The 15,411-nt window shown below is 48.0% G+C and overlaps 1 protein-coding gene across 1 annotated transcript; it reads left to right on the top strand.

The window, feature by feature from the left end:
* Positions 1-936: 936 nt before the first annotated feature.
* On the top strand, positions 937-14,406 carry RDH8 (retinol dehydrogenase 8). Its single transcript, XM_055003791.1, has 6 exons — positions 937-1,111; positions 7,202-7,363; positions 10,780-10,959; positions 11,604-11,697; positions 13,250-13,433; positions 13,987-14,406. Exons 1-6 carry the CDS (start codon positions 937-939, stop codon positions 14,209-14,211), a joined length of 1,020 nt encoding a protein of 339 aa, XP_054859766.1. The 3' UTR covers positions 14,212-14,406.
* Positions 14,407-15,411: the final 1,005 nt, after the last annotated feature.

The following is a 15,411-nucleotide window of genomic DNA, read 5'->3' as shown; positions in this document are numbered from 1 at the left end:
CCCTCTCCACTGGTGGGAGGCCAGTTGGAGAAACCCAAGTTTGAATCCGCACTTCTATGATGGAAGCTCGCTGGGTGACCTTGGCCAGTTCCAAACGCTCTGCTTAACCTACCTCAGAGGGTTGTTGTTAGTATAAAATGGAGGAGAGGACAATGATGTAAGGCGCTTTGGGTCTCCTTTTGGGGACCCAAAGAAAGGCAAGCTATAAATGAAGTAAAAAGCTCAGTATTTTTTAAAGCTAGTGTACAGAGTTTGATGGGAGAGAGGAATGAGGTAGAGGGGAGAGAGAGCAATCTAATCTATTCACCAGATCAATCATATTCAATGTAAACCAGAGTACATTGTAGGCCAGAATTAAGGTTGCCAACCACCAGGTGTGGCCTGGAGATCTCCGGGAGTTACAATAGATCTCCAGATGACAGAGATTGGTTTTCTTGGAGAAAATGGATACTCTGGAAGGTGGACTCTGTGGCATTATACTAGGGTTTCTAGTTGCAAGTTGGGAAATTCCTGGATATTTTGGAAGTGGAGTGTGGAGAGGGTGCGGTTTGAGGAGGGGAGGAACTGGGTATAATGCCATAGAGCCCACCCTCCAAAGCAGCCATTTCCTCCAGGGGAACTGATCCTTGTGGCTTGGAAATCAGATGTAATTGTGGGAGGTCTCCAGCCACCCCCTGGAGGTTGGCAACCACACACGACACCTTGCTGCGTCCTCTCCCCTCCCCAAACCTGCCTTCTCCAGGCTCCACCCACCAAATCTCCAGGAATTTCTCGACCCAGGGTTGGCAGCCGGAATGCCAAGCAGGGCACAGCCACAGGCTGATAAAAGTCCCTCGGAATTGCAGCTCCAGCTTTGGAGGGGAGGCCGGGAGCTGTCCCCAGCCACCCCCGCCCTGCCACCCGCTCAGGTCTCCCGGCAGCTGATCCCCGGGTCACATGCTGGAGCTCTCGTCCCTCTGGCTCCTGATCCCTTCCCGCGTCAGTCCCCGCGGCTCAGCCATGGCTACGGCGTCTCCCTCTCCGCGCACGGTGCTGATCACCGGCTGCTCCTCGGGCATCGGGCTTGGCATTGCCGTGCAGCTGGCACAAGATCCAGGCAGGCGTTTTCACGGTGAGGCTGGGGCATCCCCAAGGGGGTGGGCATGCATGGGGTGCCCTCCCCACAACGCCCGCCTTTGCAGTTGGTTCATGCCCGGGCACGGATCGTGGGTGGCTGAGCGCTCTCTTTGGCGCTCTGTGGGTTGGCTGCTTGCTGATAGCGACGACTGTCTTGTGGGGGGGGGGCATGTGGTGCCTCAGAAGGGAGAGTGGCTAAAAGGGACAGAAGGAACCGGGAGGCGGAGAGCTCCGCCATTTCAAGGCTCCCCCCCCCCCCGCAATGCTCAACTTACAGAAACTTTGAAAAAAGAGCAAGAGTTCAGTAGCACCTATAAGACTGACAACATTTCTGAAGAAGCGAGCTGTGGCTTACGAAAGCTCACACCCTACCACCAATTTTGTTAGTCTTGTAGGTGCTACTGGACTCTTGCTCTTTTCTGCAGCTACAGACAGACCCGCTTTAACCCGGGGGTTACAGGGACGCAGCATGGAAATGCCTAGTCTCTTTACAGTAAAATCCTCAGCAGGTCTACCCAGAATCCTCCTAAAGTCTACTTAGCAGGAGCTTACTCCCAGGAAAGCAATCTTAGAATGTCATCATTAATCCGGCATCCATTTATTTATCTGCTGACATCATTTATACCCCACCTTTGGGGGCCCAAAGCCACTCACATCACTCTCCTCCAGTTTACCGTCACAACAACCCTGCGAGGTAGGCTAAAGCTGAAAGTGTCTGACTGGCCCAAAGTTGCCCAGAAAGCTTCCGTGGCAGGGAACATGCCTAGGTGCTCATTGCAGCTTGGCACCTACAGTACCCTCCCCACAGCACCCACCTTTGCAGTTGTTTCATGGCCAGATGGTTTTAGCCTGTCAGTACCCACTTAGCCCCCACGGCTGCCAGCTTTCGACTGGGCTTTGCCAGCAGCAGCTGTACTTCCCCAGACTGACACCTCAACCCACCCCCCACCCCGGCCACAGATCTTGCAATCACCTCCTTGCCTCACTCCCACCCTCTTCCAGCACCCAGCTGGATGGGAGCCACTCCTTTTGCCTAGCAACTTGGCTCGGGCGTTATCCAAATGTAAATAGCTACAGACGGCAGCCATATGAGAGATGGAACGCATTTGCCCTGATCTTCTCCTCTCCGACCCATCTCCCCTGTTGATCCCAGCTACCAAGTTCTGTCTGTCATGGGGTGGGTCGGGGGGAGAGGACTCTAAATAAGAACAGACTCACAAATCACATTAATTAACCAGCTCAAGAAGGCATTGAGTCTAAAGGGCATCAGAGATAGAAAGTGAACCATGGGCCTCGGAGATAATGCTAGGCTGATACACACTATTGTCCTGGGGGGTGGGGAGGGGCGGAGTTCTCTCTCCCTTCTCTCTCTCTCTCCCTTCTCTCCCTCTGCACCACCACAAACACCAGCCATGTGCAGCAACGCAAACACCACGTGCACGGCAACAAGCACCCAACACTGAGTTGCAATATTCACAGATGGTGGGTGTGGTTTTCCAAAACACGTCACATCTTTGTTTAGGTGCAGCAGAGGCGAACAGTGCATGTAATGGGTCATTTATTAGCTCCAGTATTTCTGTTCTGGAAACGCAAAGGAGCTTTTAAAATGCAAAAAAAGAAAAGATTCTCCCCCCCCCTCCAAATCCTGGGATGCCCCTGGGTCCACTGTGCTAGCTGGCTTGTTTATACCTGCAGGCTGTGCACAGGGGCTCAGGACCAAGACCCCATGGGCTCTTCCCCTTTACCTTCTACCCTTTGACTAGCATTTCTGGCCACGCCAACTTCAATAGCCATAAAAGGAAGCTCAGCCCACATCTCACACAGCGGGCGGAGATCTTCGCCTCCCTCCCCTTTCTGAAGAAATTCAGAACTGCCTTGCTGGGTCAGATGAAAGGTTCGTATAGTCCAACACCGTTTAAAAAACACTGTGGCCAGCCAATGGCCTCTAGGAAACTCACAAAAAGAGGAGGGGATGAGGAAGGTTATTTATAATGCACAACGGATGCTTAAAGGTAGACTTCATTTGCACATGGAGGTTCTATTAAATGGTCATAAGAGCTGGTGACAGGCTTCTCTTCCGTGTTTGTACTATCCTTTAAAAAAATCAGACAGAGTCTCTCTACACAAGACATCTTACGCAGGGATGCCAAGAGGCTTACTTTTTGTGCGGTCTTATATTCAAGTGTACTCTGTCTCCCTAGCAATGCATGTGTATCCACAATGGGAGAACAAGTGTAAGATCTTTCACTTGAGCGTCTCCGTGTAAGATGTCTTGTGTCGAGAGACTCTAAACCAGAGAGGGTAGAGAGACTCTAAATAATCATACCGACGTGCTTCACTCAGAGGGTAAATACAGCAAAATGTGTCCATGTACAGTCACACTGACACAACACATCATGCATGCACTGTGCACACAATAAAATAATCGCTTTGCTTGTCACCACACCTAGAGAACTTGCGAGACACCTGCTGATTGCTTTGTTACAAATGCCATCATCGAAGGATTCTAGTATTCTGTGCTAAAAGCTTTTGCAACCAGAACATAAGCTGTGGTTGTATGAAACTATACAGGTGTAGTGCTTTAGTATACATTTGCTTTGGCTATCTGCACTCTGAAAAGGACTGGCATTTCTGGGATACTTGTAGGGGGATCGATTGTCAGGGCAAGTTATTGGAGCCCAGGAAGCAGGAGGGAAAAGGTGGAGGGGATACGTAACTTTAAGCATCCCACTTAAAGTTATGCATCACATGGCAGAGCCGTGATTGGAGCTCCTGATGTTTTCTTTAAAAAGCAACCACCAGGGAGAACAGCAATATGAACTGATGATGCTGTGCCCAGGGAAGATTTTTTCATTTCCCCTCTGTGCAGTTTTCACGAAGGAAATCACACACAGCTGCTATTAGCTGGCAGGGAGAAACGAAACACAGCACCCTTCTTGTCTCTGGCTTTCTCTTCTACAGGGGGCTAATAAAAGTTCCAGGCAGGAGGCTTTTCTTCCAAGGAATGGTAGACCGAGTCCTTTTTTAAAAACCCCCTAATTCCATGGCCCCAACTCAAATTGTGTGTCCCTCCCCTCCATCCACAGCTTTTTTTTAAAAAAAAATGTACAAGCACAGAGATCTCCAATAAACCTCTTAGTCTGACCTTTCCGTACTGTCATTTCTCAACAACCACAGAGTCCAGAAACTTTGTTATTAAAGAGGAGAGGGAGATTTATAGGCGTCTGTGGGATGCTGTTTATACCAAACCAAGAATCCCAACCTACTTGACAGCTGGTAAAGTGGGGTCAGCCTTGGTTAGTCATTGGATGAGAGGCCACCAAGGAAGACCAGGGTCACTATGCAGAGGCAGGCCATGGCAAACCACCTCCATTAGTCGCTTGCCTTGAAAAGCTCAGCAGGGGTCGCCGTAAGTCAGCTCTGACATGATGGCACTTTCTGCTGCCACCAAGAGAGTGAAAGTCAAAATACATGTAATATTGAGGATCTGAGTCTGGCTGTGCAATTCAGCTGCAGAAAACAGGTTGGTAGTGATTAAGGCTTTAGTGCTGGAGAAGAGCAAGATTCGAATCCAGAAGCACCAACAAGATTTCCACGGTAAAAGCTTTTGAGAGCTTTCCTTTCAACAGATACTGCTGGGTAAAAATGGGTTAACTCTTCTCCTTAGGCTAATTTCCAGACTGGAAATGCTCCCCCAGTACAGGAAAAATGTACTCATATGATACCAGTCTTCATTTTTTTCCAAAGCGCCCATGGTAGATTGGATAAACTGTGTAGGAGCTCAAGAGATCAGATCCCTTTCTCCCATGATGTGGCCCTGATCCATACCCACTGCTATTTGCAGCTAAACGACATGACAGGGGATTTGAAAAGTTCCTAAAATCACATACCGCTCGACCTTGAGGAAGCAACTTTTTAAAATCTTGCTTCCTTCTGAGCTTTCGAGATGGCTTTAAGCAAGCCATTATCTCCCAGTTTCATCTCCCCTCCTCTCATCTAGAATTAAAAAAGGTAAAGATAAAGGTATTCCCCGTGCAAGCACCACGTCATTACTGACCCATGGGGGGACGTTGCATTACTACGTTTTCTTGGCAGACTTTTTGTTATGGGGTGGTTTGCCATTTCCTTCCTCAGTCATCTGCACTTTACCCCCAGGAAACTGGGTACTCATTTTACCAACCTTGGAAGGATGGAAGGCTGAGTCAACCTTGAGCTGGCTTCCTGAACCCGGCTTCCGCCAGGATCGAACTCAGGTCGTGAGCAGAGCTTGGGCTGCAGTACTGTGCCACGGGGCTCTTACCTCATCTAGAATATGGAGATAATAATGGAGATAATAATATGGAGATAATAATGCTGGCCTGCCTTACAGGGTTGTTGTAAGGATCGCAGATAATGTCCATTTTCATCAAAATTGTTACCACTACTACATCATCTCATGTGCAGGGACCTGGTTTATTCCCTGGAAGGCATACATACAAGAACAGATCCGCACATACAGTGTACATACTGTTAGTACGCTTGGAAGCACATTAATGTCCCCACTGGCACCTGGGCCTCTGTACACCCTCCAGCCTCACCATCACAGCAAGGGATTAGCAATAGAAGGATTTAGCATCATGACCCTGAAGCGGCTTAGAACGCATGAATCCTGAGTTGCTCTCTTGACCCCTGGCAAAGAGCTTCCTCGGCCTCCAAGCCAGCCAGTCCATGCTCTGGGGCATCACAATGTGAAGCTACAACGAATAAGACTGCAGGTAGGGGGGCTGTAACCAGTACCTGCCAGGACACCGCCCCCCTCCTCAGTCTCTTTCCTTGAATGTTCAGCTTTCATTTTTTTTTAAAAAAAGTTTCTAGTCCTTATAGAGATCTCAGGGGAAAAGACTGTGGGCTCCGTTCTGCTCAGTTGCTCAGGAAGGAATAATCCTACTACCAATTTCCAGTGTCTCCTTCCTTTACTTGAGCCCTTAGCATGATGCCCATGCTGTAGTATAATGGTTAAGGATCAGCCCTCTGTTGGTTCACTTCCCACTACTGCCATGAGCTCAGCAGGTGGCCTTGGGTCAGGTACTGCTCTCAGCCCAGCTCCCCAGCTGTATTGTAGGGATAATAATAACACTGACTTTGTTCATCACTCTGATTGGGGCACTGATCTGTTTAGAAGAGAGGTATGTAAGCAGCTGTATCATAGTGGTTAAGTGGTTGGGCTGTGAATCAGCATTCTGCTGGTTCGAATCCCACTACTGCCATGAGTTCAGCAGGTGGCCTTGGGTCAGCCACTCCTCTCAGCCCAACTCCCCAGCTGTATCGTGGGGATAAAAATAACACTGACTTTGTCCACCACTCTGAGTGGGGCACTGATCTTTCTAGAAGAGAGGTATGTAAGCAGCTGTATCATAGTGGTTGTTGGGCTGTGAATCAGCATTCTGCTGGTTTGAATCCCACTAAAAATAACACTGACTTTGTTCACCACTCTGATTGGGGCACTGATCTGTCTAAAAGAGCGATATATAAGAAGATAGATATATATAGAAGAGCGATATATATATCATAGTGATTAAGTGGTTGGGCTGTGAATCAGCATTCTGCTGGTTCGAGTCCCACTACTGCCATGAGCTTAGCAGGTGGCCTTGGGTCAGCCACTCCTCTCAGCCCAGCTCCACAACTGTATTGTGGGGTTAATAATGATGCTGACTTTGTCCACCACTCTGAGTGGTGCACTGATCTGTCTAGAAGAGAGGTATACAAGCGCCATTATTATTATTAGTAGTAGTAGTAGTAAAAGTTTGTCTTTAAGTTATCACAGGACTCTGTTGATTAGGATGCATTGGACCAAACCAAAGTTTATGCCACAATAAATGAGTCAGACTTTCAAGTGCCCCCTCCGCAAAGTATTACAAGTTTTAAAAAATGATTTCTTTTAAATAAAATACAAAATAAAGAAAGCCCTTTCAGATGATTAGGTTGTTTTGTCCGTACACTTTGGGGTTTCATATTGGCTAAGGACACACTGCTTCTCATTCAAGCCTCAGGCCTCTCACTGCCACAAAGGTGTGACGATGGGCCTGTGCACTTTCTCCCCTTTCAGTCGTTGCCACCATGCGCGACCTGCGCAAGAAGGACAAGCTGGAGGAAGCTGCGGGGGACACGCTCAACAAGACCCTGACCATCCAGCGCCTCGATGTCTGCAGCGACGAGTCCGTGGCCGAGTGCATGAGTAATCTTCCTGAGAAACGGCTGGATGTGCTAGGTAGGCATTTAAGCACATCAGCCCACGTGAAACGGCCATAGACTGCGTCAACCCTTGATCTATCTTAGCTCAGTATTGTCTATGATGACCGGCAGCAGCTATCCAGGGTCTCAGGTAGAGGTCTTTACCTACCATCTACTGCCTGATCCTTTTCAGCTGGCAATTAGTTGATCCTGGGACCTTTCACATGCAAAGCACATGCTCGCTTGTGCACTCTCAATAAGCCTTGGGTTGCCAATCTCCAGGTGGGGCCTGGGGTTCCTTACAACTGTTCTCCAAGCTAAAGAAATCAGTTTTCCTGGAGGAAACAGCATTTTCAGAGGGTAGATTTTGAAAAACACCACAGACAGGTTTTTTTGAAGCGGTACTCACTGACCTGGATAGCCTGGGAGAGCCTGATCTTGTCAGGTCTCAGAAGCTGAGCAGGGTCAGCCTTGGTTAATAATTGGATGGCAGACCTCCAAGGAAGACCAGGGTTGCAGAGGCAGGCAATGGCAAACTACCTCTGTTAGTCTCTTGCCATGAAAACCCCACCAGGGATTGCCGTAAGTCAACTCTGACTTGAAGGCACCACACACACACACAAGCTGCAAAAGATTCACTAGAGGATTTCATTTGATGTTGCAAGAACTGATTCACTCACCAGCCCAAATGGGACTTCTGTCAAGGGTCACAGCTGCCATCTTGCTACACATTTGGCTGCCTGTTTCAAACCTAGCCTGGTCTTTGTATCCATTCCTGACTATTCCAGTTGCTAGGCTCAATTATGATGTCATTGGTCATGCTGCTGTTGGCTAGCAACCCCTTCCCTGGATCTAGCCAAATGTCCCCTCCAGAGGAAAGCAGGTTTCTATCCTGCAAGGCACTGAAAGCAGCCAGCAGGTGAATTGGCCTCAGGAGCCATCCAAGAAGAAAGAAAGAGAGGGGAGAATGTTCAAGCTGGGGCAGGAATTTTACTGAATTATCAGGGAAAGCCTTCCACCTCTCTGGTATGGATAATTTTTTAAGTAAGCAAGCAAAATTGGAGTCCTCTTCAGAACACTGGGTGCTCTCTAAGCCTCCAGGAATTTTCTGGGGAAAGCTGACAGCCAACAAGGAAATTTCAGCCTGCTGGGTGTAACTAGGGTTGCCAATCTCCAGACGGGGCCTGGAGTCCTCCCAAAATTACGTACGCTCTCCAGACCACTGAAATCAGATGGAGAAAATGGCTGCTTTGAAGAGTGTTCGGTATGTAAGGTTGCCAACTCATGTTTGAGAAATACCCAGAGATTTGGGGGTGGAGCCTGGAGACGGTTGGGTTTGGGGAAGGCCGGGTCCTCAGCAGGCTGTAATATCATACAGTCCACCCTCCAAAGCAGCCATTTTCTTCAGGGGAACTTCTCTCTGTCACCTGGAGATCTGTTGTAATTCTGGGAGCTCTCCAGCCCCCACCTGGAGCCTGGCAGCCTTAACTGTATGAGCTTCTCTGCTGAGCTTTCTCCTCTTCCCCAAATCTCTATTCCCAAATCTCCAGGAATTTCCCAGTCCAGAGTCAGCAACTCTTAAATGTAACCCACAGCTGCCTGAATCTTGCCAACACACTTGGCTGTAATAACAACTACCAATGTAAGAAAGATGGGGAATAATTTATATATTTAGAAAATGCATGAACTTCCTCTCCAGAGATCTGCTTGAGGTAGCTTATAATTAAAACAATAAAACAAAACCATTTAAAAGAAAACATAGCCATTAAAAACTACCATTAAAAACAAACTGAGCCGTTAAAAACAAGCCAGGGTATAAAAACAGTATCACACACACGAATTAAACAGCCGAAAATGGTGTCCATAGAACTGTCCCCTAGGCCAGAAGCAAACCATAACACAGCTAAAAGAGATTAAAAATCCCTCATTCCAAAGAAATGTTTTAGCCTGCACCTAAAGGAAAGTAAGGTAGGCGCCAGGTGAGCCTCAAAGGGGAGAGCATTCCAAAGGTGACATGCCAACACTGAAAAAGCCCTGTTTCTGATTGTCCCCACCTCACCTCTGCAGGCAGGCACAAGGAGTCTTGAGAAGATCGTAACTGGTGGGCTGGACAGTAGGAGAGTTCTTCAAGTATCCTGGCCCCAAGCCATTTAGGACGTTAAAAGTACAACTTCCTTCCCTCTCCTCTCTCATTGCAGATTTCTGTGACCCCTAGTTGGGCAAAATGGGGAACAAACTGCAAGTCTGATATAGAAGGGGGGAAATGAGCGGGGGGGGGAATCTCCCTCTCCTTCTCTATAAATAGAAAAACTTCTGCTGTGTTGATGGAAAGGGTCCTTCAAAGCCAAGCTGCCATTTCTGTCTTCCTCTGTGCACCGTACAATCTCGATGGTGGCGCTAGGAAAAAATGTGCACGTATTTTATTTGATTCATGTAGATACCACTTTTTGGCCACCAAATTCAGGACAGTTTACAATTCACAGTCACACCTATAATATGATTGATCCAGCCCCAAAGAAAAAGAGAAGAGACAGGGAAGAGGAAAACAAGCAAATCAAGGCACTTAGGGACTTGTTTTAAATGTTGCATGATGAACAAATGGAATGGTCTCGGCAGGGGGCAATTGGGGCAGGGGGGGGGCAGAGTAAAATAGCTATCAAACCTTGGCAAGGCAGTGAAGGGTTTTGGTTGTACCTCCCAACCAGGTGGAATGGCTGCTGATGGAAGCCATCTGGGAAGGCAAAACCAAATCTATCCTTTTGCATTTTCATCCGAGATTTATTGGATACATCATTTGGATTACCCTTCACTCATGATTTAGGAATGTCTGCTATAAAGGCTCAAGGGTAGGGATATATATCGCTATAATTTATTATGATTTTGATGAATGGTAAGGAACAAACCGTTTTGTTAAGCAGAATTAGTTGTTAGAACAGTATTGCAAGCAAAGTTAGTTTTACTTTTTTTTTGGGCTGTCAAGTCGCAGCTGACTTACGGTAGCCCTGTACGGTTTTCAAGGCAAGAGATGTTCAGAGGTGGTTTTGCCGTTGCCTGCCTCTGTGTAGTTTTAGGTGGGGAATGGCCAAGAAAATGGCTTCCCCTTCACTCCTGTCTATGGCCTGTTGTAGTGGTAGTGGGTAGGAGCCAGTCTGGCATAGTGGTTAAGAGCGGCAGGACTCTAATCAGGAGAGCCAGGTTTTGATTCCCCACTCCTCCACTTGAAGCCAGCTAGGTGATCTTGGGTCAGTCACAGCTCTCTCAGAGCTCTCTCAGTCCTACTCACCTTACAGGGTGATTGTCATGAAGATAATAGCAACACACTTTGTAAACCACTCTGAGTGGGCATTAAGATGTCCCGAAGGGTGGTATATAAATCAAACGTTGTTATTATTACTACTGACTTGATAAGGGCTTAATGGGGAGCAGTTTAACTCTGCAGCTTTTGTCTCCCAGTGAATAATGCTGGCGTGGGGCTTGTTGGCCCCATTGAGTCCATCTCTATCGATGACATGAAGCGTATCTTTGAGACCAACTTCTTTGGAGCCGTTCGCATGATCAAAGCTGTTCTCCCCCAGATGAAGCAGCGCCAGAGCGGGCACATCGTAGTGATCAGCAGTGCCATGGGACAGCAAGGTGAGTAGGGTCTGGGGAGGGGTGGGGACTAGGGAGGGAGATAAAGGAAGCAGAGACCCCTGAGCCCAAAGGGATACTTCTCCAAACTCTTGCCGTAGCTCTGCAGGAAACAAGACCTCATCAAAGCCAATTAAGAACCCCCTGATTGGAGAAATCAACAGGGCTTGCAGGTCTCTTGACTCCCTTGGTCATCCTCTCCTGCAAATGCCCCCATGCCACTTTCAATCACATACCCCAATCTGTCTCCAAAACCAGAAACTGGTGTGGGAGCAAAGCAGTCAGCAGAGGCATGGAACGAGTTAAGTCCCTTGCACTTCGGCTGCTTCTTTCTCTCATATTCTGGTCTTCGGAAACCCGTATTTGCCAAGATAATGTTCACTCCGACGTGATTTGATTGCTCGGCTGCATTTGTGTCTTTTGCTGCAAAGCATCAGAGTTCCATTTAACAGGTGGTCTTTCCTTCCGGTCCCTAAGCACCAAATAGTTCCTTGATTATTTTTTCCAAATTTATATCCAGCCACCCAGTTCCCCGTTACATCAATTCTCTGCCTCATTGCTTCTGTTTAGTCAAGGATCTGTCCATCTACACGGTGGCTGGACATGACTGTACGCTCACCCCGTGTCCCCTCTTGCTTTCCAACCAGGTATTCCATTCAACGATGTCTATGCAGCCTCCAAGTTTGCCATAGAAGGTTTCTGCGAGAGCCTTGCAGTGCAGCTCCTCAAGTTCAATATCTTGTGAGTGACATGAGACCAAACCTCAAAGAGGCAGAATTCACCCATCTGGCCTGGGAAAACAGGGAAGGATCTTCACGTACAAACGCCCTTTCCTGAAGAATCCAGGAGATTCTTCAGGAAAGGGCATTCCTGAGATCTCTGGAGATCTCTTGAAAGGCTCAGGAATCTCCATTCCTACTCGTGCCTGAAGAAACGAGCTCTGACTCTCAAAAGCTTACACCTTGAGAATCTCATTGGTCTCTAAGGTGCCACCGGACTCAAATCCTGCTGTTCTACTACAGACCAACATGGCTACCCACTTAAACTGTGGCTTAGGCAATTCCTGAAGATTTGGAGGAAGCAGCACTCAAAGAAAGCGGAGTTTGGGGAGGGGATGTGATTCCATAGACTCCACCCTCTGAAGTGGCCATTTTTTCCAGAATTGATCTCTGCGGTTTGGAGATCAGTTGACAATCTGGGAGAACGCTGGGTGTTGGCAACCTTCAAGCAACGTGACAGCACTATCCCATTTTCAGTATGATCTCCATCACTGAAATATTCAATTGTTCTTTCCCTCGCTCCTGTTTTTTTTTAAACTTCAGGGCAACGTCCTATTATATAAAAGGCAAGCCGTATTGGTGACGACTCACCTTTTATCCTGGTGCACCTCCAGAGGGTGCTGTCACGGCAGGAAGGCCAAGCGAGGTGGCCTGTCTCTCTGGAGGGTGCTCTGTTTTCTAGAGCCCGTTTTTTCCCCCCAAAGGCTTGATTGCTAGTACTCTGATATGTTATCATTCCAACTCCCCACACAAGCAAGATTATACGAAGATTCTCAAAGGAACAACCACCCGCCTACACCTCTGAGTCGGTCCCCGGTTTGGTCTCGTCTCCTTTCTAATCAGCCTCTCCTGGGGTGAAGGGGGAGCGTAACTAATTCCACCATCTGGGCTGTGATTGAATGATCCAGTCACTTCCAGTGCAGAGATGTGGTGAAGTTACCTGTAAATCAGAGGCGATTACCAGGAGTAATGATGAGTCAGGCAGGAAAGCAAATTGCTCTGAGCACAAAAGCAAAATTCAGGGGGGAGCAAGAATGCCTACCAATTTTTTAGGAACAAAAAGGTACCTAAGCAATTAGAAGTTTGCAAGTTACCTTAGCTAATAGTTTTACTAGGCATTTGGCAATCCTGCCCTGATAGGTAGAAAATGCCCTCAAGTCATAGCTGACCTATGGCAACCCCTGGCGGGGTTTTCATGGCAAGAGACCAACAGAGGTGGTTTGCCATTGCCTGCCTCTGCCGCTCTGGTCTTTGTTGGAGGTCTCCCATCCAATTACTAACCAAGGCTGATCCGGCTTAGCTAGTATATTTTTATCCCATCTTTCCGCCAATGAGCTCAGTGCAGTAGATACGATCTCCTCCATTTAACTCTCACAACAAACTTGATGGAATAGAAAGTGACTGGCCCGAGGGCACATAGCATTTTGCGGCAGAGTGGAAATTTGAACTTGGGAATCACAGATCCTAGTCTGACATGCTAACTGACCCCTTCTCTTAACCTCCCTTCTCTGTAGTATCTCTCTGGTAGAACCAGGCCCTGTGAACACAGAATTTGAGATGAAGTTGATAGAGGAAGTGTCACACTCCGAATTCCCAGGAGCGGACTCTTCCACAGTGCGTTACTTCAAGGAGATCTACCTACCAGCCTCACATGAGATATTCGCTACGCTGGGTCAAACGCCCGAGTCTGTGGCCAAGGTAGGGAAAGAATTCTTTTGCACTCAACCCTTGACCCGGATCTCATCTCAATAGCCTTAATTGTCTTTAGCAATTTCTGTGGCTGTGCAATTTCTATTGCTACAGGCTCTTAGTTAACATTTTGAACAACACTTTCAATCAGGGCTTTTTTTCAGTGGGATCTCCCTGGATCTGAGATCTGGCACCACTGAAAAAAGATCATGTAACTGGTGGCCCTGCCCCCAGTTCCCAAAGACCCATCGGCCGTGATAACATGATAATAGGGAGATCCACCTCTTCTTATCCCAGAAAAAAGCCCTGCTTTCATTGATTTAATTATATATTCTAGGATTGTGAATCCATAAGAATTTTAAGAGAACGGGGCAGAGTGTTTTAAAAATAAATGACAGCCAATGGAAACGAAGGGCCTTCCCTGCCTCCAGCACTGGACGCTGTCTCAATTTGAGACTCCCAATTCTAAAAATCCAGAAATCCCGAATGTTGAAGAATGTGATATGACCCAACGGAGAATTTGCACAAAATTCCCATCTCTTTCTGCCTTGCCTTTCTCCAGGCTGTTGTGAAGGTGATCAGCAAGGAGCGCCCGCCATTCCGGACACAGACGAATGCCCTGTACACACCCCTGGTGGCCCTAAAGTATGCCGACACCTCGGGGGATCTGTCTGTTAACACCTATTACAACCTGCTGTTTCGTTTCCCTGCCCTTCTCCACCTGTGCATGTACTTCCTCAAATGTATCACCTGCAGCTGCTTCCGGCGCCGGGTCACACCTTCGTGAGATAGGGGAGCCGAGGGTGGCGAAGCCGAGGAAGTCAACCACACCGCCCTGCTGTGCTGCTCTGGTGTGCAAAGTCCCACTAGGAAAATATGAAAAGTTTGCTATGTAGCCATTCATCCTTGTTCTGGAGTAACAGGGTTCTGGGGACCCTTTTAGATGCGTTGTGTGGGGCCCGTGGATTTTCTAGTGATACGGACACTAGAATACGGACAGTAGGGCTAGGATACGGACAGTAGGGCTAGGAGTCAACTCCTGTCCCCTTGTGAGATCTCTGCCTTGTATTACATAGAAAGGGCAGCACGGGATCTATAGAAATCCTTCTTCAGTTTGCTCCTGCCTAGACCCTCGAAAGATAAAAGATGAAGTTCATCTTTGATGGTCTGTAAGAACCTCTTCATGCATTGGAGCAGCGGTCCAAAACCTTTACGTATGATGACCTATATGACGTTTTCTTGGTACGATGACTCAGTTAAAAAAGCCTGGGACACACTTTCACAGACTGCATGACCCACTTTTGGGTCAGGATCCACAGGCCGAGATAGGCTGCATTAGAGGAAGCAAGGCAGCTACACCTCCTGCTCACAGAAGGACCAGGTGCCTGCTACTAGGTTGCGGATTTCTCTGCCAAGAACACGAACAAATCCTGCTTCACGCATCACAGCAACTGCCTCTGCTCCTTTGTACGGCACGAGCAGGCCATTCGAAGATTTTCCAGGCCAAGCCTACCCCGCCTCTGCAGTGTTCCTCGTGGCATCTCAGGTGCCGTGTTCCCTGGGTTCCTCTCACTTGCATACTGAGGATAAAAATCACAAGAGTCTTGAATAGAATGGGGTAGAGGAGGGAGCTCCAGGTTGCTTTTTATCAGTTGATTGACTAACAAACCACTGGGTTCACCTTGGGCGGGTGCACTACCTCCAAATGCAGGAGACTTCTTGATGTCCGTAAGTGTAGCAAACCTTCATCTTCCCTTGAAAGCTGAAACCAAAAAACATCTCTCCACCAAGCCAAGCAACAGCCAATCCTGGCTTTCTTTACTTCCCCGGTACAAAAGGTTCTTTAGAAGAAGCTAGGAAAGATCCAAGAGGTGCCCATTCAGAAGCAGCTGGATTGCCAGGTCCAGGTTGGGAAATTCTTGGAGATTTGGGGGGTGGAGCCTAGAAAGGGCAGGGTTTGGGGAGGGGAGGAGCCTCAGTGGGGTAT

The sequence above is a fragment of the Eublepharis macularius genome, chromosome 19 (genome assembly GCF_028583425.1).
Source record: "Eublepharis macularius isolate TG4126 chromosome 19, MPM_Emac_v1.0, whole genome shotgun sequence".
NCBI lineage: Eukaryota > Metazoa > Chordata > Lepidosauria > Squamata > Eublepharidae > Eublepharis > Eublepharis macularius.
The sequence above is the reverse complement of the archived record's forward strand: the minus strand, read 5'-3'. Positions and strand labels throughout refer to the sequence as shown.

Bases quoted from the DNA above. Each gene is read 5' to 3' on its own strand.
- RDH8 (XM_055003791.1), top strand. From the start codon at position 937: ATGCTGGAGCTCTCGTCCCTCTGGCTCCTGATCCCTTCCCGCGTCAGT. The intron at 1,112-7,201 runs GTGAGGCTGGGG...CTCCCCTTTCAG, and splicing joins TCCAGGCAGGCGTTTTCACG to TCGTTGCCACCATGCGCGAC. The intron at 10,960-11,603 runs GTGAGTAGGGTC...CTTTCCAACCAG, and splicing joins CAGTGCCATGGGACAGCAAG to GTATTCCATTCAACGATGTC.